This window comes from Rhea pennata, chromosome 3 (genome assembly GCF_028389875.1).
Source record: "Rhea pennata isolate bPtePen1 chromosome 3, bPtePen1.pri, whole genome shotgun sequence".
Classification (NCBI taxonomy): Eukaryota; Metazoa; Chordata; class Aves; order Rheiformes; family Rheidae; genus Rhea; species Rhea pennata.
The window spans coordinates 48740804-48765250 of NC_084665.1; the positions used below are offsets into that span (position 1 = coordinate 48740804).

The window sequence follows — 24447 nt, forward strand, 5'->3', positions numbered from 1 at the left end:
AGTTCTCCGCTACACACGTTTTGCTTTCTGTTTTAAGTTTAAAATAAGATAAAATGAAATAAATCTTTCTACAGTTGCATACTGTGTGCAATCAACAGTATTCAACTATCAGAACTTGCAGTACTTCAGGTGTTACTGAAAGCAGCTCTTTTCTTGCTTAATTTCCACCAATAATAAAATAATAATTCCTGTAGCTTCATTTTCTCACTTCTTCCCATGGTGAACACCACATACAGTTTAAGATCCTGTTTCCACATTTGCAAGGTCATTTTGTTCGATAATTCAGAATACCTTGTAATCTGAAACCCTTCAGGTTGCCCACTGTGCTTTGCTTTTGATGCTACCCTGCTTTACTATTAATCACACTCATTTCCTTGTGAGAGGGTCTCGTGAGGCTTGGTGCTGCTGCAGTATTTTGTGTACCACATGCTGGGTAATAATATGCAAGAATGTGTCTTTCTTAAACGATTTCCAGTCAAAAATAAATCACACTACCTCCACTGACTTCTGGAAACATTAAATATTGTTAAAATTTAAATGTTTTAAGAATGCAAATGTATGTATTTTTCTAAAGACATTACTATGACAGCTAAGAATCTTGTCATCTGAAAGCAACCTCAAGCTAAAATGACAAATTTCTTTCATTCCCATTGCAATTGAATGGGAATATCCACTTTGTACTGATTGCAAGGTCCTTCCCAGCTAGAGCCAGTTAGTTTCATATATGAAGAATTTGCATAACTGCAATTGAAAACTAATAGTAGGCAACTCATGATGTGTTTATTGGCAGAGGACAATTACAGATAAGCAATTATATCTTCCTCAAAACAGCCATCATAAAAGATCCTGTGCTTTTATAATATAAAATCAAACGAAGAATATAGAGATTGAATATGAAAATAGTATGAACTACTTCGGATATCAACTGTTTTGTTTAGACTGATAGGATACTACTTTTCATGTTTTTCTCCTGCAATGTTTTTTCCCTTGCTTAATTATCTTCCTTTAACTAAGAAGCAAGAATGGAAAAATAACATATGCAAGACAGAATTAATACACCACACACACTATCTCCAGAGAAGGAGACTCCACAACCTCTCTGAAGATACAAAGATATCACAAATGAAGAGACACTTTCAAAAAATAATTTTAACTTGGCACGTCAGATTACTTTTTCTGCTAATAACATGAAGTGTTATTTGCAAAGGCTTTATTAACATGTAAAGAAAGTCTCAGCAAATCCAGTTTTGAAACTGGCAATGACAACTATTGCAAATTTCCTTTCAAGATATTACCAAAAAAAAAAATCTAAGTACAAGATATCCCATTTATCAATTACATTAAAAATATTCATTAATATGTACATATTTCAATAGTTTGAATACACACAAAAATTTAAGGAAACAAATATACTAAGACAGCAGGCCATCTTGGCTTAAATAGGTCACCACTGGTTGTAAACAGGAAAATAAAATCAAAACAAGAAATATCTCCAGAGAAATTTTCACAACCATCGCTCATATCATGAAAATTTTGGGAGGAGAAGTAAAGTGAATGCTGTTCCTAAATATGATAAATCTGATTTGATCACTAAGGCAACCATAAGCATGTACTGCTGACCAAATACACTTTTTATGAGTCTATCTGGACAAATGATTTGGAATTTCATAATTTAGTCTCTATTTTAATAGTTGGTGATCCATTTCAGTTTATTAATAGTATTCTAAACTCAACAACAGAAACAATCACTTACTTCTCAGATTTCCCATTCCAGGAGTCACGCTCATTCTGGGAGGCAATGTGCTGTGATATGGTGGAGTAGTGCTGAACAAAATATCATTTGGCAAGGCCTGGTCTATCATTGAACTTCGAGAACTAGCATATGAAGATCCTCTTCGATTGCTACATATGCTCTCATCAGATAAGGTACGATAGAGTGTCCTCCGTGGAGAAAGGTTCCCATAAAATGAAAACTAAATAAGAAAATATGAACACACAAAAATACATACTACTGATTCAATTAATACACATTCTACCATATCCTATCATCAATCCTTGGAGTATTTTTCTGGGTAGGCATTCTGGAATTCTTGAGCTAATAGAGAAGATTAGAGATCAATTCTACCACAGCCTCAAAGGAGTTACTGAATTGGATTTTGACACATTCTCTTGATATTTTGGAAAATATCACCATGAATTAATCAGATACTGTGTAGATTTATTAATTCTGAAATGTTAAACAAAATCTCCAAAACCTTATAAAGAAATGGTTTCCAGAACCATACTCTGGCAAAATCTATTCAAGACCATACATAGAAGTACTTGATTTTGATATTAACCATTTTGCACTCATATAAGGTGCAATATAATTCATTTGATGATGAAAGCGATTTGAGGCTTCAGATAGGCTCAGAAGAGAGGATAGATTTCAGTGAATTTCAGTGAATGCATTTCAAAAAGTTACTTAAAGGACTACTCGGAACGTCAACAGTAAAGTAATAGTTACTGTATTGTAAAACTGGCCCATTGCACTTCATGACTCATTCTTCAGCACCGGAAACCCAGTTAATTTTTCACATCTACCAAGGTCAGTTATTGTCTGACTGTTTTGTCTTGCATGCGACAGGTTAATGTCCTGTCCTATTGTCCTTGTAATTAATTACAAGTTGCACGCTCCCTGTGTAGAATGTATGCTTAAAAGTAGTAGTTTTTTAAAAGACTGACTGTATCATAGAGTTTAAAATATTGTTATATTGTTATACATTATACTTTGTTATATTTCTGGCAAAATTTGCTTGCAGGCAATTACTTTCAAAAGGAATAGACAGAAACAGTCATGCACAAGCAAACATAGCCTTTACAAAATGGTTTAATACATATCGTAGATCTAGTTCAGGAAAGCATCTATCTTGAGGACAGTAAAGTACATGCTTAATTATTAGAATGCTTAGCTCTGTCCAAAATAAAATTGGGGCACTTACTTGGATTCTAACCTAGGAAAGCATCAAAGTACTAATAAGGTACACACTAGGTTTAGAGATTTGATCAAAACAGACATGGGTTAGGGGAGCTGACATTAGACCAAAACTTTCTTTCAACACATATCTAAAATAATCACAATGGTAGATATAAGCAGCATCCCTAAATGAATGGCAATACGGTATCGTTTTTATAAGCAGTTAGAAGATTATCACAAATTCTTCAGAAGATTACCAAAAATCCCTTAGACTTGTTAGAGACCATGTCAGGCAAAAAGTTAGCAAACTTCACCCTCTGAATCAAGGGGTCTCCCATTCTCTTTCCTGCACTCAGGATCCACAGCAGGCATCCTGTTCTAATTCTTATCTCTCACTCAAGTCTTCCAACCTCATACTGCATCTTCTGTCTAAAAAGGTTGGTCAACAGCTAGCTAAAGGTGTTAAAAGCTAATTGTTGGAGCTATGCAGTTTGCTTTCAGGGTGTGACAGAAGTTAAACAGTTTTTATTCTAGAAAGCTCATAATTCCCTGAAGATATGAACAAGGTGAAACAAAACCAAACCAAAGATGTGATTTGGTCCTGTAAAATCTCTCACACTCAAAAATTCCCTTTTGGCTTTGCTGTCAAAGGTAATTGTTCAACCTGTGCCAAGACTACTACCACCGACTTCAATTACTACATAATGGAAGACTGGATCCTGCTGACCGAACGGCTGTCAAGATCTTCTCTGGACCAGAGTCTATGGTCTCTCCCACTTGCAGCTTTACTTGCTGAACTTTTGTTTGTTTGTTTGTTTGTTTGACCCACTTTTTGGGTGTCATGGGAGGGGAAGGGGACAACAGTAATTTATTTCAGGATGGTCATATTTCCTCACTCGTTGATGTTTCTTATTCGAATAACCAGAAATATGGGCAGCTCTTGCAATTATCACAGAAAACTAATTATTGTATCAAGCATAGATCATAATGATCTCTAAGGCATTATTCCTAAGAATTCAAGCACATAAAATGCATCCTCAACATAGTACATGTTAAAAAAAAAATGTATGATCTGAAGTTTGAATTCACCTCTTGCACTTAGAGGATTCCTATGTGTTACTTTTGTTCAGACATTATGATTATGCTATTTCAAACCTATTATAAACATAGTAGGTTAAGATATATCCAGTTATAATTATTATCTCAGGTAATTCAATTGCTTTGTGTATTATTCCACATTAGGTAGAGAATTCAGAACTGTGCATACTTTGCAGAACATAAAATTTTAAGTTCTGTATGTACTTTTCATGAATTTTTTAATGTTACTGATTGTCTTCATGTGACGATAATCAGCTCCATGCTCTCCACTAGCAGACAATTATGCCTTTTGAGCAGTTAATGCCGATATTTACATGAAATTGTGATTCAGGGTTCAAGCAGAATTGCTAGCACTGAGTGGAGCAGGAGAAAGCAGGCTATTTTTATTCATATGCCTAAATATGGTTTGAGGCATATCAATTTAGGTACCCAACCTTGAAAATGTTATTCTAAATCTTTGAAATTATAATTAACTAGCCCACCCTTTACAGCTGAGCAGAGGCATATTCAAACAAATACTGGATTTAATACATAACCACCAAAATAAGTATCATTTTCATATTGTGGGAAATGATATTGTGGGAATTACATGATTATTTATAGCCTTCCTATGGAATATATTTAGTTCATACAAAATGAATTCATACTTTCTTCATACTAATTTTAGGAACACTAGTAAATCATTTCTGGATAATTGTGTCCAAGAGATACAGAGCCAAAGAAAGCAGCTAACCTTTCTTCTTCCCTCCTCCACCGAGAGATTGTCTGGCAACATCAGCTTCAGAAAATCTTCTTTGGACAATACTTGCTGGCTTTCTACAATGGTACTCCCCACAGAAGTCTGAAGTGGGCTTGATGCAGACACTGCATCAATATCACCATACACTCTGTTGAGACAATTAGCATGATAAGTGCTATTGGATTTGCAAGGCTACATTTATTTTCAATCATGAAATAAAATTTGCTTGCAGAATCTTCTGGCATAGGACACTCATCCAGAACATTTTCCAATCATTTTGAGTATATTAAACTGTGGGTCCAAGACGAAATTCTTAAACCACTAAAAGAAAAAAAAAATGATTGGGAATTCTTCAGAACAATCAAAAAAGCATAAAGCTTGTTCCTCCCATCTTGCCTCTTTTTTGCACACTATACTTCTTTATTTTTGAACTTGTATTTAGATCTATGTTTTCAATAATTCATCACAGATCAAAATATTTTAACTTCCACTTCTTTAACAAATGAGAAAAAACAGTAATTTGTGGTGTGACATTGTGTCCAGCTTTACAGTCTGACAAAATTACCATGGTCATCACTGGCAATATTTGAAATATATTTGTAACCAATTGTACCACGTGCCAAGTATGTTTTATTATCCACAATTTCACAAAGCTGTTAAATAAAACAGCCATCTTCTTTAATTATCAGATAAAAATGTATTTACAGTCAACAGAAGACTGTCAAACTGAGTTATTAGTTTCAGCTTTCAGCTTTCTTCCAGTGAGAAGGAGAGGAGATAATTTTAACTGGTTTACTTTGGAAATGCAATTTAAGGAACCAGAGATTCTGAAACACACAGAACATATATTTGAAGTCATTACTTACTGCCAAGTGCAGCATAATTAGTGACTGTATCCTCAGCAGAGAGGAAACAGGCTTGGCTACAGTAAGTTGTAATTCTCAGTGAATTATATCCTATAGTGGCACAGCCTTCAGCAATTGACCTGATTTTCATCACCATTGATGATTGAAGATGTTATTTTATTCAACATAATTACCTACAGTTAGAGATTTCCTCTCTGGGATATACAGAAATCTTTCCTAGAATGAAAGAAGTGAAGAAATGCTCTATGGTATGGAAACAAATGAAAATGTCTTCTGATATGTGAAGTGCTGCATCTTCAATTAATATTTTTTAAATAGAGCTAGTTCTTGAAGATGCTGTTCAAAATTGCTGTGGTTTTAGTTTAAATGCCATGCTTCATTATACAATTTTGTTTCAAGGGTTCCATCCAGCATAAAGAAAAATTGTTGTAGGAATTCATCAACTTCATAATGCAGAAACTTGTGGGACCAATGAAGCTGCCATTTTTCTATGCCAACTTCTACTATGCCTGAACAATGACTGAACAATTTAACAGATGAAAACATTGGGGAAAAGAAAAGAAAAGTTTACAGTATAGGAACAAAAAGAACACTATGATCAGAACTGGAGTGTAATAGCACCTACTACTTCTGAAAATTAGGAATTCAAGAGCTTAACTGTAGACTTTTATTTCTTAGTACATATATTCTAGTCTATATTTTTAAATATGAATCTTACTATAAACATGCACATATGTGCAATATAAGACAATATAGGCAAACATTTCATTCCCATTAAACAAAAGAGTAATCTCACATTACACATTTGAGAATCATCCACTACAAGCCACCTTGCCAATTTATCAAGACACACAGGGCTGACTACAATTTATCGAGAAGCAGAACTAAACAACTTATGTACAATAAGAAAGCAATAAGATTAACAGAGATGATGTTGAAGATAACAGGAATTTAAAAGATGATTTCTAAGCAGCAGAGAAAGATGGAAAATATCTGAGACATTGCATCTTTTCCTTTAAATCTAAGCCTTTTACCTCTGCGCAAGAACACTACATTCTTCATTAGCTATTCCTATGTTAAGATGAAAATATGATTGTTCATTAGAGCTGATGAGAAAATTTTTGGCTAAGTGTCACTTTCTAAAATAAATAAATAAATAAAAAGGTAATTCTGCTGAAGCCTACACATTTTGTAGTCTCTTGACTATGTGGGTCACATAAGCCCCCTCTAATCTTTCTTTTGTGGGGTAGTTAGAAAACAATGCTGGAGTAAAGATGATATGGGTCCAAATTCCTATTCCAGGTAATCTGGTTAATACCTTTGAAATGGGAAGTGGAAGGACATGAAAACTGGTACCTAATATCAGTCCTGTGTCCTAACCACCAGCTCCTATCTGTTCTTAAAACACAAAGTCAGAAAAAGATATTAAGAATCCACCAAACTACTTCCAACTGGCACTATTTCTTTTTTTATACTATCTACCATAGAATGCTATTAAGTTTTTGGTCATCTCTCTCAACTCTAATGGATTAGCTGGTATAATACGTAACAAGGTTTAACAAAGAACGTCAAAGTAAGTTAGGGACTTTTTTCAATTAACTGTAGGGTTCCTGGGGATTTCCAGAGGAGTTCTTTACTTTAATAAAATTACAGCTTCCCAGTTGTTTTCTAGGGATTTAAGAAGAAAAATCAAAATGTCTGACACAACTAACTTTTTGCTTACACAGCTGTTTCAGTAATTTCTTTCAGCTTGCTTTATTTTAGACATGGGGAAAAGACACAATTGAATAGAACAGAGGAGAAACAGTAACCTGCAGTTATTACCTTTTTTGACATGAGGAAGAAAACCCTCATACATTTAAAAGTGAAAAGGAAATCTGTATTTTTTCATCTTTCTATCCTATTGTAAAATTTATTTTCTTTATACTTCTCCTCCAAACAAAGTTAAAACAGAGTTCTTACTCATGGCATTCAGAAACTTCAGATTCTTCAGGTGTAGGACTGCCTTCTGATTTTTTCCATCCAATGACATATTTACTCACTGCTCCTTGTCTGTGGTATGGTTTTGAAATCGACCCAGAAATCTGTTGACTACTGTTCTGCGATACTATATAGACTTTGGAGGTATCTAGGGAGCCACTCTTCTTAGAGCAATGTGTTGATGGGCTTCCTGAATGATGCGACCCACTGTAAAAGTAAAGAAAATATATAAAAGCAAAAATGAAGTCTGCAATAAAATAACAACTCAGAAACTCTTCACTCAATAATCAGCTATAATTTTTAATATTAAGTTTTTTTCAAGGTTAAAATCAAGGCAATAGAATCAATATAATAATTTCCTGGATATCAGCAGCATATATATTAAAGCTCTGATAATACATACATGCACATATGAATGTGCACAAAGTTGTTTTAAGTTTCTAAAATGAGTAATGTTACAATTCAATGTGCTGAAATGCCAAGGCAAATTGATATGAATTAAGATTAAAGGACTTAGTTCAATATATATATATGGGATGAGCATGTGTGCAGTTTTCAGTATATATGTACATACATAATATATGGTATAATTCCATTTATGTCAGGAATTACATAGGGAATTATTTTGGCTCCAAATATCTCTCTAACGTTAAAACTTCTGCGCCTTCCCACTTCATGATAATTTTGCTAGCCCACATCAGTTTAAGATCAGTACTTCATTCAGTACAGTTGAGAACTTATTACCAGAAGTAATTTTTTTGTTAAACAAAAGCAGTTTCCTGGATGATTTTAATAGTGTCTTTTATCATGAATAATAGCACTGGTAGGCTCTAATGAAACCTTTTACTGAAGATTCTAAAAAATACTTTAAAATGAACTAATATTGTAAAGACTTATTTGAAGAATAAATTTCTTCTTTTTTTCTTACAAGTGAAGTAATTGAAGTATTCATGAACCACCTGTCTTGACTAGAATCATAGGCTGGAACCTGAAGCTGCAGCTCCTAACTTTCACTGCTGTTCGCTAAACACCAAGTACAGTGCTATCTTTTATTTTAATCCCAAGATTACCACATTCATTCAAAGAGTTCAGAAGGTGTTGGTGAAAGTGTAACATATGTATATACTTTGCTATCTATGTCATTAGGTCAAATTAAAATGCCTACTGTGGAAGAAAAATAGATCATTTAAAACAGGGAATTAATAATTTTGATCATAGTTAATAGGCACATTTAGCTTAAAAACAACTAACTTTCTTCCTCCCTCTTCTCTTTTCTCCCCAAAAAAGTAAAAATAACATTATAATTTTATTAGAAAGGTCAACATAAAAAGCAATAGGATTGCTCTTTTGCTTGTTTTCCTTACAAAATACATGAAGAAATGATGTAAAGACATAACAGTAAAGAAGAAAATTTAGTCATGAAAACTTGAAGTTGAAAGGCCAAATGAAGCAGAATGTAGAATGTTAGTTTGACACTATGGAAAGTATCCAGAAGATTTTAGATATCTATTTATAACTAAATTTAATAAAAATCGAGCATCTAATGTTCCTCATGTCAGTCTCATCTGCAGGCTTTAAACAAGGGAATATTTTTCAAAATAAAGAAATAGAATGCCTACAGAAATCTGCTTTAGTTAGTGAGGTCAATGCAACTGTCTGAATAAGCAGCATGTATTTTTAGAAATCAAGAAGTATTGATAACCTATATACGAAACAATGCAAAACTGAAGGCAATGAGGCTGTTTCAGCTACAGTAACCTAAAGGTATTTGATAATTCATATGTGCAATGAATATACAATAGGAGAGATCAAAATCATTAATAACAAAACTCTGAGACAAGGTTTTGCATCTATCAGGTCAGTCCTGCAATATGAGATATTGCTTTACACAATAGATTTAAATCTGTAACCCTTATTCAGATACTACAGCATTAATCTTTTCAAGACATTCTTTTATATAATGACGTTACAGAATCAGGCCAGTATTTCCAAATAACATCTTTCCTGTGTTTTGCACATTATCTATTCAGTAACTAGAATAAAATTTTAGTGAGGAAATGTTACATTTATAGATCAATGATCTTCCACCAGTCTGTGGGCTTATTTCCTCAGGTTTTACACTGTATAGCTATGACAGAAGTTTACTACTAAACATTTCTAACTGTGAATAAATGCCTCAGTCATCTTAGATTATAAACAAATAAAAACTCAGTCTCTGACCAGTTGAAAAATATATATGGGATTTGGCTGTAAATGTCACACACTTTTGGCCTAATTTGAAGGACACGTAAGCAGAGTTTAAATAAAAGGCTGTTCAGTCAACATAACAAATTTGCTGTTTGATTATTTTCCCATACTGGTTGATATTGCAAATGGAAAAACCAGAGGGAAAGAACAACAACAAAAAAATCTCTTTCCATGCTTTACAGAGCCAAAACCTTAACATATAGACCAAAGCTTCAACTTCAAAGTCTCCATAAAAGGGGAATTAAGAGATAAAGGCAACCAGCTGTAGAAGTGTGCCTTCACAGTTTGCTTTAGAACAGATGCACCATGCATACATTCCATTGATAACAAAAAGGATGAGTGCAAAATCAATTATAAATTCAGTTCAACAAACTTGTAAAGAATACATCACAATAATTCAAATAAAGGGGAATGGTATACAATGCTGATTTAGTACAAGTAAAAAAATTCCATTGCAATTTCTTTGATTTCCTTCTGCTTTTACTCCCAGGTCATTTGTTGCGCTGTACTAAGAAGTATGCAAAGTCAAGTTCCAGGGGCAAAAAAAGACATTAGTAAGACTAACTGGTGTCAAGATAACATGACTGGGGTGTTTTGACCTGTTAAACTCACCATAATGAAGAAATGCAGAAGGAGATACTAATGCTAAACTCTCGCTAATAATGCAAAGCATCATGAAAACATGTTTTGCTGACACTTGCTAATTTACAGTTTTCTTCTGCAATGATGAAAGTAAAGTTGTACGATTTCCAATATTTTAGTTATCAGTTGATTACTGGTAAAATAGTTTGGAACTGTCCAAGACTAAATGTAATATGTTTTAGTAAACTTTTCTATGATGTATGCCATTATGCCATATGATGTGACTTCTCAAATATGAATGAAATTGTTTTTAAAATATCTCTCAGAAATAAATTGTGAAAAACAAATTAAAAACATTCTGGAGAAAAACAGAAATAAAGAATTTTTTATACCACTTTGCTTTGACTTAGGGATGTTTCCCAACTTTGAAAATCTAAACAATGTGCACAAGGTCACATTTAAAGTCTCCTTTGGATTTGGGAGCAGAGCTAACTATGCATTTTTATGCAGACTCATCAAAAATGCTTAAAAATTGCTACAGTTTCTCTATAGGTATTTAAATACAGCAAAAATTGAAAACAGTTAGGTGCATTTACAAAGACAGATAAACAGAACAACAGGGAAAAAAAGGAGAATCTAATCTATAACCAGAAATCCCTGATTGGTAAACAAACAAACAAAAAACAACAACAACAAAAAACCCCACATACCTGGAATGAGAGGATATTTCACTTAGGTCTCCCATACTGCCTTCACCTGTATGACTGGTAGAAATAGCAGAGGCATAGCTATGAACGGCATAGATTTTAGCTGGCTCATCATCTGGCCCAGGAGTTTCAGAAGATTCAGTCCACTGCTCAGTACGACAATGTGCTCCAGACCTGCTGCCAGCAAGATGCAAAGGGGCCAGAAGTGGAGCAGGCATACAAGGAGCTGTATCAATTCCACTGTCAGTAGAAGCTCCTTTTATATACGTTAATCCAAGCAGTTCAGGGTCCATCAAATCTCCAGAACCAAAGTGTTTTTCATCACTGTTGCTGGATGTATTACTGGATAGAGTATTGCTGCTTGAGTGGCTGGAACAGCTTTTGTCTCCAATCTTAACAACAGCAACAACAAAACAAAGACATCCCCCAAAAGTTAAATGACAGAATTTTTATTTTCATATAAATTTCTGAATTTATGCTGTTCAAAGAGGACTTAACCCTTATTACAATATGTTATAACTGCAAAATATGAAAAACACTGATTATACCACCAGTTTCTACGAAATGAATTACATGACTGGCTAGACACTGTAGAGACTGATGTCATTCCAAATAAAAGTGAATTTTAGGCTTCAGTTACATCTTCTGTAGCAAATCCTGTATTACACTTGAATTTGCTGATTATAGGCCTTACTTAACATCCATAAAATTGTATTTCAGAATAGTTAAAATAAACACTTCTTAAAGCTAGAAGAATTGGTAATTATCTGTTTAAACAAGTTCCATAGCAAATCTGAAGAACACTGAAGACTGAATTACCCTTGGCCTTTTCTCAGTGTGGGTGAAATATACAGTTTATTGGATCAAATTCAATTGGATGTGTGGCTACTTGAATGGAAGCCAAGTTCAATGTATGTGTACCAGATGAAAGTAACTTGAGTCACAGGACTCTAAGCTAGGCATGGCTATTGAAGTGGAAGAATTCTGTCAGAGTGTGTTCCCAGCCAGAAGTTGTTCTTTTTAAGAGGTTTTATAGAGAGTCAGATTAATTTACCTATGTGCCAAAGCAACCAGAAGAAAGGTAGATGGACCTCTGTTAGGTAGAAGGGAAGTGGGAAGGGAGACTAGCTTTTTTACATGATTCCCTTTCTAGTATACATATATGAACATAAGTGTTGCTTACACATTAAAAGCTGTCAGACAAAGCAGCCTTTACAGAAATGACACTTCCATTTCATGTAGGAATCAACAGGATGGAAAGTTGGAGAAATTGTTTAAGAAGGGGGGAGGGGGAACAAGGTTAAATTTGCATTCATTCTGAACCTTGTACAAGATGGTGGTTACTTTAAAAACAATAAACCGATTGATGAAAATGAGCAGTTTTAGCATGGAGAGGAACATAGGGAAAGGTGTTCAGAGAAAAGGTGTATCACTTTGTACTGTAAATGTAAAATGGAATCAAAACGGAATGAAATAGGAAAAAACCCAAATTTTCTTGTGCCAAGAGAAATTTGTATATGAAGGCTCAGTTTGGCCCTGATAGCAACTTCTAGTTAAATATTGTCATGCTTGTTAAATATTATGTCATAGAGCAAGATAAAAAAAAAAAATGCAAAATCAGCAGGAATATAATATTCAATCAAGGGATCAGGAGAACAAAGAGCCCTTGAGGACGGCCAGAGAAATTTTCCCCCTCTCCCCCCACAAGTTAAAACAGGTAACAAGTTTGAAAAAAATGTTTTTCTAATGCTTAAATATATTACAGAGTTCTTGCTCATTTGCAGTAGCCCTCAGTGCGAATTTCACTGGCCATTCCAAACTGGAAGTGTCATGTGGCAAACTGGGCTGAGCAAAAAAAGGGAGGCATAGGAGAATGTTACAAAGACCTCTACAAGGCAATGACCATTTTTTTACTGCTTTACAACATATAACAAATAAAGAGTATCACCTTGTTAGAATTATCTTTATAATGAAACTATTCTTGTTTTGTACAATACAGTTCTCTTGCACCTGCAGTGCACATATGTACATGCATGCAAACACTGCCTAAGTCCATTAGAAAATTTTCTGTTGAGAACTCCACCATCTTAAAAGTTTCACTGACATAAAAAATCTAATTGAAGTTCATCGAAACATGTATTTAACTTTGGTATCCACACTGTATTTAATGTTGTTTCATATACTGATTCCAGCTTCACATCAACTTTGACTTAATGAGAAAGAAAGTAATTTTGTCCTCATGTGCATAATTATGTAGCATGATTCTGCTTATAATATTACTTTTTTTTGAGAAATCTCAGATTTTCATAAGGTAATGTACATCAGAAAAGAATCTGTCTCCAGATTATCAGCATAAGCTTACAAATAGCATACAGGTTCCTATTACGTATAACAGGAGGTTCACATTAAAATCACAAAAATAATAGAAAAGAACAAAGCGTATCATTAGTGCTGAGAATTTTGCCACTACTAAAGACAAGTGTCTAATCTAGATGGAAGAATCATCTGCTTACCACTCCCAATATAGAAACTGCATTTTTACAGTGATTACTTATAATTACAGTACATACGTATTTCCTACCACAAGACAATAAGCTGTATGGTGAATATAATTTTGTTATTTAGTATGTGAAATACTTTGGAGATTAAATAAGCCAATATAAATGAAACATAGCCTGCATTAGCTAGGCTTTTATCTCCTCAGTGCCCCAGATCCAAGCCTTCTAAAAGTTCCTAGCTTACACAGATTAAGCATGTTCAACTCGCTCCAGGTGCAGATGAGCATACTCTTTGCCTTTCAAAACCTGCACGGGCTTTCCTAAACTATCAAAATATATTTTTAAGATGTGTTTCTTCAAGCCCCATTTTTTTTTATTTTCAGTTGTTTTTAAGAGTTTTGAATGACATACAAGTAAAAGACTTACATGTGAAAGTTTGTTTGGAGAGTCCTTGCCACTGCCTTCTTTTTGTAAAGCCCGGTCTTTGTAGGAACTCAGGACTTTGGTCGATGGTGCATGCCACTTCGTTTCTGCCATAAATAACTGTGTTTTAATTTCTGACTGCTAAAAAGATGAGTATACTGTACAAAGAAAAACAGCATATGCCTTAGTGCTTTAAACATCAGGTTTTAAACCTGTACGCTCTTTGGAATCAGAGATGAATATCTTTGCAGAATTTCCTAAGATCTAGTTTTTCAATGATAATTAAACAAAGCTTACTGTTTAACCTGCTTTCCATAGTTCATGAGGCTTTCAGAAGTTCAGAAGTAGTTCATTTCAAGTATTATCTAAACATTCCACAGCTTATTCTGTTAGACTGTCCATAGCAGTCCCTACTCTCACTGTTATATTATGTGCTGTTCAGGTATTCAGAGTGGCTGCACTTCTGATATTGACACTGCATTGTAAAAAACATTAAGATACCGTATTCGTTATTACCAGAATGTCTGGTTCCTTCCAACGTTTCCTCTCGGTCTCTGCCTCCTTCACACTCCAGTGAACCTGAACCTTGGTGTTCATGAAGTAAAGGGGATTGGCACCTTTAAACATAAGCAGAAAATTAAGCTGTTGGGTTTTTTTCCTAGGAAACTAGTTACATGATGAACATCATCACGTTTTACACTTCAGAGCAAATATTCTGTGATTAAACAATCACACCACCCAATCCACCAAGCTAGTAACATTTCCAAATACAGAACAGAAATATTTACATGTAGTTTTCTCAACAGCACACTGTTATGTCTTAAGTATGAACAGACCAAAAGACACTAAATTTTAAGCATTTAAGCTTGAGGTTATATAGACAAAGCTTTTTGCAGTGAGTTAATTATGGAAATTCAAGCTTAACTGCTTCATAAACCAAGCCCCACTAAAAATGACTGTGCATGTTATTGCAGAATTTCACATTCCAAGCATGTTGGCAACTAGATTCGTTGCTTTGTTTTTCTGCCATTTTTACTTAAAATCATGACTGATGCCTCTGGTCACTTCAGATTTAAAAACTATGAAGATTCTTCAGATCTTATAACCTGAGCTCCAAATTATCAGGTACATTTTGCAGAAGGTAAGTTATTTCACAAAGCAACACACTAAAAACAAGGTTGCTATTAATAATTACTGTGCAGAAAAAAATGAAACTAGATGAATTTTCATGTATTTCTTGTTCAAAAAATTGCTACAGTTTTATCTGAATTATTAACATCTATCTAGCTGCCAGAGATTTGAGTGAATAATCTGAAATTCCTTGAGGTAGATCCAAAATATTTCTTGTGTCTGCTACATGAGATATTTTACACATAAACATACATGCCAAAGCAATATCCTCCTTACAGACAAGAAGTCAAAATGATGCTTTCAGTATTCATATTTTTTCATAAAAGCTTTAAAATCATGTGGCAAAACTGGAGTGCTTTTAGATTATGCTATGTAGATACTGCCATATCTCAGCATCTTATAATAGAAGTGTTTTCAGCAGCTGTATTTGTACCACAAAATGATTAAAGTAATCAAGAACAGATTTCTCATAAAATATTCTTAAAACATGTACAGTACATTGGGGTGGTCTCTTTATTCACAAATAGCTAACTTCTGAAACCTTCACAACTAAGGGATGAATAGGAGTTGGAAAGAACCTGTATACTGCAACTGTTTGATAGGAAGAAGAGACTTCAGAAATATTGCTACTTTTCTGAGCAAGAATGGAGGCCACTGGAACAAGCACAGTAGGAAATACAGTCTTATAATAACCGAAGGATCAATTACCCTTCCACTGAAGCAAAAGGAGGAGAAAGGGTAATTTTATTCTTGTTCTGAGTTACTAAACTGATGTGTGTTATTCCTGGGAAGGTAGTGCATGTTATTTATCTGGAACATAAAATAACCATTTGGTCCTAAAGAGCTAAGTAGTATAGTTTTAAAATTATATTGGCATACACGTTACATTAAAGATAGGCAAATCTGTGCTTCTTAAAGTTTATTAGTAAACTTTGATATCTGTCTATGATGTATAGCATGCACATAACTTTTCTTTCAGAAAGATGATGCATGGAAGCTAGAGTAAGATATAAAGTCATCAATACCCGTCATATCCCACTTGCTGTCTCCACTGGCTACTCCCACTGGGTCCTGGGTCACTGGAGGAGGACTGGTTGCTCGGAGAACTTCTGTAATGTTGACTAGAATCATTAACAGTGCACTGAAGTATTTGTGGAGTTTCAGAATTGAACCGTTTCTTTTACAGAAATAAATCCATGTTTACAATTAAAAATGAGTTATACAGATGCAGAATGAATACTTAATGTATATTAATTTGGGAATTTATAGTTTTATCTTTGTTTCCGATCATTTAAGTAAGTATTTTTAAATATATTATTTCATTATTAACAAAATATTTCCAAATAAAAATTTTTAAAAGAGCATAAACTTTAAAAAGGACAAAAAGATAGAGACTAATGGCTAAATCCTACTTTCCTTATATCTACCTTTACTTCTGAAAAGTAGGATCACTCATGATCACAGCAGCTGGATCAGGCCTCAAAATTTACATGTGGAAATCTCTTGTGGTGAATTAGAAGTAATTATTAGTCTCTTTGCATGTATTCCAATTTTGAATGTAATAATTCAGAAAACGCACAACTGATACTTTTATTATATTTTGCGCTAATAATCTTTGACATAGAAGAATAACATGAAAACAGTTTCATTAATAATGTTATTTTGTGCTTATTATTTAAAATTTGAGCCTTATGTCTTTACAGTGTCTCCATAGTAATTCTTCCAGGATTTTCAGACAGCTGAAATACAATGTTCAAACGTGTTCTTGATTGCTCTCCTTTCCTTTGCTTCTGTGCATATCATCCAGAACTCTCCAACTTAATTTCCCTCCTCAGCTATATCTTGAATTCCCTGTGCTTCCTTCTTCTTCTCTCTCTCTCTTTTTTTTTTCTTTTTTTTTTTTGAAGGTAAGGTAAAAATGAATTTGCGCACCCAGGCAAGACTTTAAAAGAGGTAGTTTGGGATTTACGCACAACAATTGGCCAAAGACATGACAGTAACTAGGCACTTTTACTGTTCAGTTTGAAAATCACTAAGACACTTGCAATTGTATTTTGTCTAACAGTCAAACACATATACATTAAGTAGATCAAGCAATGCTTAATTCTGGTGCGTGATTCTCTCTAATAAGGATGGACAAGACTGAATGTCTCACAGTCAAGTGAACTAGTCTACAGGCTACAGCTGAGTTCAATACTGTGTTGCTGCTTCTAATCACCAAGAACTCTGCATGTCTTCCTGCACAGCTTAAATTACACAGCTTCATGGAACAGGTGAAAGATGATCCAGTCCCAATCCAGCCTCTAGACTGGGGCACAATGCTCAAAACTGAGGTATCGGTTTGTTGTATTTTAGGCTGAGGAATGTCTAGACTCTAAGCCTTCCAATTCCTAGACGACTGTCTAGCCATTAGCCCACTAAATAAAAGGCAGCTACAAAATTCTCCTTTTAAAACCACAGCCACAGAAGGCTATCAGAGAATGCCCCACAGTTCCCTTACAGAACAGTTGCAGCTGCCTGTTCTCAGGAATGGATCCTGGACTTCAGGTGAACAAACCCTTGCCTACAACTCTGACTTGAGCACGAAGTATATGGAGACCTCTTGGTGCGAAAAGCCAGAAAGGTGAATATAACTAAAGTTTAGCTCTTAGTCATTCACTGAAAACCAGTCACAGAATTAGGTTTTTCGTAAAAACAGGAGTAGAGTTCAAACATACTCTTGCATTTCTCGTCAACTAATTATATGAAACCCCTTGATCAGCACAAGAGCGTCTGGCTTGCATTCTCAAAGCACTTAATTCTGCTTTTGATTTCACTCCAGGGACTGGGCACCTAACAGTACCACAATAGTTAGACTGTTGCTCATCAAGTCTTTTACTATATCTAGCCCACAGGTCTCTTACCTCTTCCTCTATTTATCTCTGAAAATACTCATTAAAAAATGACTTCAAGGTTAGTTCATTTTCAGACCACTTACTGTAAATTCCAAGTTTTATCTCCCTGCTTCTCCCTGCCTGCACTCCTCTTCAGTGTGTTTAAATTGATACTGGGTCTCTGACTCTTCTAAAATCTCTCCATTGTTTTTCTAGTCTGAGTACACATTTTCACCCTCACAAGACTATCTGTAATCAACCTTACTTTAAACTTTAAGCCATCTACTATGCCTCTTCTCTGGTGGAAAGAGCTTGCCATTTAGATATTTTGCCTTTTATGTTTCAAGACCCACATGTCACAGCACATCAGTCTCCTCCCTTTTCATTATTTGTATTCTGTACTATATCTTCCTCAGAACAGCACTTTTGCATTACACTTGTTTTAACTGATACAGAAATTTCTTCATGACAAAGAATGATCTCAGTCGTCTAAAATTTTTTTACATGCTTCACTGAGTGTTAGAAGATGTGCAAATTATGTCCGTAGATTTAAGTAAACAGCATGCCAGAAAGCTTTATTTTTTCCTACAGATAGCATGTAATACGCATAACAGCGCTTCATAAATCCTGAAGTATTTCTAAATGTTCAATATATCATCTACTTTGCCAGTATTTTACCAAGAATTTGGAGAACAAATCATTAGGAAATGCTTAAGACCTGTAATACTAAGAAATGCACCTCTCTTTGCAGGCATGGGCAAAGGCAAGGGAACGAGAGAAAGAAGCAAAATACAAGTGATCTTAATAGTGAGTGTCACTTTCCCAGACCATGACATAGACATATCTTCAAAGATTTGTTACCGATAACTGTATATTTTTCAAGCAAAATCTGAAAAAAACACTAACTGTTTTCTACTAAATTAGGTAGTTAGTGTAGCAATGGCAATATTTCATTATTTCAGGCATTTTTTTAAAAACAAATTAAAACTAATTTTCGGATTTTGTATCAATTAGAGATTTCAAATAAGCAATATTTTTTCTTTGGAGATTAGAACTATATCATTTCAGGGAAAAGGGCATAAGCAGAAATAGTTGCAAACAATAAAGAGTAAATGAAAAGATAGAGTTCTATTCAGGACACATGCTTTTCCTAAATAATTCAGAGGTCAAATGTACACAGAAATGTTAAGCTTTAAAAAAAAAGTTCCCTTCTGAAGAAATATGATTAAATTAGAACAGACCTACTATCCAATCATCTAAGAGGTGTTATTTATTCAAATCACAAACTCCTCTTTGTTTAATTAAAAGCAAAGGAAAGCATAAGGACTGGTAATGAGTTACAGAACCCTTTGAAACTCTGCCAGTAGTGTGGTAATGAGATTAAATCATTCATTTTTAAAGGGATGAGTTCATTTTATTTACCCTCACTATTTGTTTAAATATCCTCCCAAAAGATGGAAGACAGTACACTGTTTAGATCAAAAAGTTACAAGCCAGTTTCTGTCTTCATTGATTTGGAAATAAAGGGGAAAGTTTAGTTGTCCACATCATTAGGATCCTGAATACAGTACACTATCATCGCAAACAAAAGTCACTTGTTCCAAGCAGAGGGAACCATAATCAGTGAATTTACTTTCAAATGACCTCAGAATTAAAACTTCTATTTAAACTCAACAAAACAATATGAACATTCAAAAAAGGTTTAAGAAGTGAGCATATCAAAGGTCTAGAAAACAGAGATATCTAAGTAAGGCACATTAGGAAAATGACAGGAATTAAATGGAGAGTATATTACCTTGCGCCATCTGGCAGTTTTCTATCAAAGGAGGTGCTGCGAGGAATGGCTGTCTGAGCCTGCTGGAGAAGCTGCTGGCACTGCAGTCTGTCAGATGTTCCTAGGATTGGAGAGGCACGAGAGAGAGGCTGCCCAGCGGGAGTCGGCACCCGATGCCAAGTAGTATTCCTTCTGAAAGGGGTTTTATACTCACATGGGGTGCCTTCACTGTCAAGTTTGTATTCCACCATGGGTATACGACAAAGTTCTGAACAACCCCTGCAGAACAAATGAAAAAGCTGATAAATCTCACTGGAGGGGACAGAAAAAGAAATCTTGCTTCCTACAGTCAGGAGTATATGCAAATTTTTCTTCAAGATGCGTAAAAGTGTTCACACAGCATCATATTGCCATTTGAATGCTTCAAAACTATAATGCCAATCAGGAAGGAAACACTTCAAAATAAAAAATTTGCTGTCACTCCACCAAAGGTTTTTGAGCTTTCTCATTGCTCTTCAAAAAGAAAAAAAATAGTAAGCTTATATAAATAAATCTGCATCTTAAATTTTACATAATAAAACATATGTAAAATTTACATAATAAAAACTAATTCAAAGCATTCAGAAGTCAGAAAACAACAGTGTCAAGTTCTTGTGCAACACCTTTACTTTGTTTAAATTTCATAAACACAAATAACTTCTTAACGTATAAAATTCCATATCAAAAGTTATACATGTTTTTGTTTCCCAGAAATCTTAAACGTGGTATTGAGAATTATCCTTTAGAGTTCCATCCTGGCCCTGCTGAATGACAAAATTATTTGCATCACACATGACACACATTTGCATCAGAGTGTATACGCTAAGTGACATGTAAGTATTTTTCTGTTTATCTTTAAAAGGTACTTTCTAACCTCTCTCTTTCTGGGGACTTCTCTGCCCGAAAGAGAAATGGTGAAGGGTAAAGAAGAGACAAATCCAAAACTGACTGGCTGATGTCTGCTCGAAGCCTACAGTGTGGGTAATTGGTAACACATCCCCAGAAAGGGTAAACTCAGGTGAAAGCAGTGACAACACCCCCTGAAAGATCAGTTTGCATTTGGGACTTTGGCAGACTCAGGCTAGACTTGAATTAAGGACCACTGTCTAAGCAGTTAGTTAACAGAGGTTTCAGGCCCACTTTAAGCCAGTGCTATCATTGCAGGCATACTTAATATTCTCACATACAGTAAGGTTTCTGATGAGTAGTACATACTAAATTAGAATTAGTGGGTTTTTTTAATAGAAGTTAATATAGCACATTAAGTGCACGTAAGAAATAGTGAAAATATGCTTGTCTCAACTAAAATTCACTGCTCTAATCCTCGAATTAAGTCTTAATAAAGCTTTGTTTTTTGTTGAAAACTCAATATTCAACATTGTTGACTAAAGTCAAAACACCTAGAGAAATTGTAATAGAGTAGGTAGGTTTACAGTCTTATAATCCTGAAAAAACTTCAGCACAAGTGACTTCACACAAATGTACAGTTCAGTTAAACCCTACAGATTCTTATATGTTAAATTACTGTGCTCTAAAGCTTCCGAACCAACCCCCAAAAGAATATTTTCTTTGTCAGTATTCTAACAGACAGATGAAAAAGCAGGTATTATAAAAATGTAACTACATTATTCAAGGTTGTTGAAAAGAAGATCTGTGTGCAAAAGTAGCAGCTACATTCTATATTTTCTGTATATATCCAGTGTGATCAAGCCAATTGCTTCAGGCTCCTGAATTTTTGTGGCACTGGAATATGCAAACTGTTAATCTGTAACATTAAACTCCAGTCTCTGCTGGCTCTCAAACACATAAAAAAGGTAAAGGAAGAACTTCAGTCAAAATTAACAGGATAAAGCATTGAGAGTGAAGATTAGCAGTCAATGTAGGGCAGAAGATGCTGTGATGAAGACAACCTGAAGACAACCTGTTCTCTTTCTCCAAAAGAGAACTGAAAATTCTGATTTTTCAAGGTTCTTTGGTGATCAGAAAAGTCAATATTAAACTCACCAATCTCTGTAATCTCTGCTGATGAAGCACAAGTGGATTTGATGGAATTGCCTCTTTTTTTTTTTTTTTTTTTTTTTTTAAAAAAAACTAGAAGATCACACTAAAACTGTACATTAAAAGAACATCAAGATTGCAAGCAAGAACTCAGAAGGTAAGAAGTGTCAAAAATAATGTTACCCATGTAACTTTAATTTGTCCTCTTTCTATCAATGGAGTAAAATTCTACACTTTCTCTTTTGCTTTTAACAAAGAACTCTTTACCTCATGCCATGCATATAAAGGACAGCATTCATTGAAGAGATGTTACTCAAAACGTAATTATCATTATCATTTGATATATGTCAGATTTCAGATGCATTTTTCTGCACTCATTTCTCATGAGAAATTATTTGATAGCTGCTACTTTCTCTGGGTATAAAATTCATTTCTTTCCAGCCCCTCTTATCACACAGCATCAGATAATTTCACAAGGATGATTTTCTGGTTTTAGCTTCCCTATGGAGCTAAAACGACAGGAACGGTCTCCTTCCACATACAGAGAACAAGGGTATAGAGAAACTCATGTTTTACAGAATTATCACTTTATTTCAGAAGATCAGTTTGATTTGTCTATAGAAATTTTTCTTCAGACAATACCATGTTTATTCAGACCACTGCTTCAAGCTACTTCAGTTCATTTATCTCTTTAACTGTTCTAGACTTCTCAAAATCATGAAATACAAATAGTGAGCTCTTAGAAAAATGAACTCTGTGGAAAGGCCAAGTAAAGTAAATTGCATAGAATCACACAAACACTTCTACTGCAGAGGCATAAACAGAATACACTTTTCCAGGGCCCTATATAAGTAGCTGAAGCTGCTTATATCCCAGGACCATTCTTCTCTTCTTAAGGTTCCCTGCCTCATTTCCTGTACATCTTCCAAGTCTGCAACAAATAAGCCCAGGGTCTAAGAGACAATGGCTTCTAGTGATAAAACCTTGATTCATTTCCAGAGCAGGCCCATAATGTTAAGTGAACATAGAAGGTTCATAAAGGAAAAAAAAAATCACGTAAGATTAATTATTCAATTAAAGCCTTTCATAAAGCTTTATATACAAAAGGAACAGAATAAAAAATGCACAGACGATTAGCAATGTTAATATTACTTTTGTGCACTGTACAATTTTTGGTGTGGCCATCTATACAGTTAGTCATTATTTGATTAGGAAGATAAACAGCTGTGTATCTCAATTATTTCTCTGCTGAATTCTTAGCATTACTTCATTCCCTCCTTTGTTACTATAATCCTTAAGTGTTAGAAAGAACTCCCCCTGCACCATCTTTAATTGTTAGGATACTGATGTTACAGTCTTTTCTTAGTAACTGCAGAAATGTATGTAACATGTAATTGTTATTCTACTCCTCAGTAGACACCCTCCCTAAAGTACTTAAATTGCTGTAAGAGTAGCCATGGTTTTTAAAACCCAAAGTAATTGTTACTACTACTGACTCAGCTTGCTAGCTGGATAACTAAAGCATGATATAAAACCAGAAAGCAACAATCTTTCCCACCAAAGAATAATAGTTTCAAATTTTGTACAAGTTTGTAGGTGTTTCCTTCACTAAAATGTATGTCTCTAACTGACAAATGACAAAATAACTCAGGGCATTGTTTTCATTAAAAAAAAAAAAAAAAAAAAAAAAAAAAAAAAGTTTACAGAACAATCCTATTACAAATCACTATAAAAGTTTAAAAATGTTATCTTTACATTCAAAAACACATGAAGTTGCTATAAGTAATAGTGTAAGTGGAGCCTCAATATGACCCTGGTACCTTGCAAAAAAATAAAATCCATGGTTAAAATGGAACTACTTTACATGGCTTCTCTTGTCATACAGATTTTTTTTTTAAGTGCCAAACCTTTAAAAATAGTAAAAGTTGAGCATTTAAATAGAAAAGCAGTGCCTAAAGAACAGATACTGCAGCATACAAAGATACGTAAAATCATAATTGCAGCTACTGCCTATATTGGAAACAAAGGGAATCAGTTGCCTGCAATACAATAAGGTGGGGTTTTTATTTTATTTTTTTGGTGCTTTGGCTCAAACTTCAAGTTATCTTGCATGAAAAAATAAATAAAATTAAATACAATTCCTTATTAATATTTAGTCGAAATGTTAACTACCTTATAGTATTTTAACATACTGCACTGGATGAAGAATATATATTGGCACTGATACTGAACAAAAGCTTTTAACTCAATTTAAAAACTATGTAAAGACATATCTAGATCTTATAGTCTTACAAAGAAATTTTAAAGTTATGTTAAATATGTACAGGATTTAAAACAGCTTTTCAAATTATACTTGATATAATGCTTTTTTTGAAAAACTGACTCAAAAAGACTTATGCTATTTATGAAGCAAATGTGACCAAGTCTCAAGTGCACATCTAAAATGAGAGCATTTTCCATCTTTCACTACAGTTCGTAATTAAGTAAATCAGTCTTCCAACATAGAGACATATACTTTCTACTACTCTTCATTACA

General features: G+C 34.2%; 1 protein-coding gene across 5 annotated transcripts in view; it reads right to left on the reverse strand.

Annotated features, from left to right (window-relative positions):
* Positions 1 to 24447, reverse strand: part of SIPA1L2 (signal induced proliferation associated 1 like 2) — a 152555-nt gene that overhangs the window by 17469 nt on the left and 110639 nt on the right. For 3 of the 5 annotated variants that reach the window (XM_062572266.1, XM_062572264.1, XM_062572267.1), the window contains exons 11-18: positions 19896 to 20153; positions 16253 to 16336; positions 14613 to 14713; positions 14100 to 14203; positions 11179 to 11567; positions 7622 to 7846; positions 4788 to 4941; positions 1754 to 1973 (exon numbers count right to left, since the gene is read on the reverse strand). In XM_062572266.1, coding sequence (XP_062428250.1) covers positions 1754 to 1973; positions 4788 to 4941; positions 7622 to 7846; positions 11179 to 11567; positions 14100 to 14203; positions 14613 to 14713; positions 16253 to 16336; positions 19896 to 20153 — 1535 coding nt within the window. Of the gene's footprint in view, positions 1 to 1753; positions 1974 to 4787; positions 4942 to 5052; positions 5115 to 7621; positions 7847 to 11178; positions 11568 to 14099; positions 14204 to 14612; positions 14714 to 16252; positions 16337 to 19895; positions 20154 to 24447 lie in introns of those variants that run through there. The other 2 variants (XM_062572265.1, XM_062572268.1) reach the window with 2 other exon arrangements.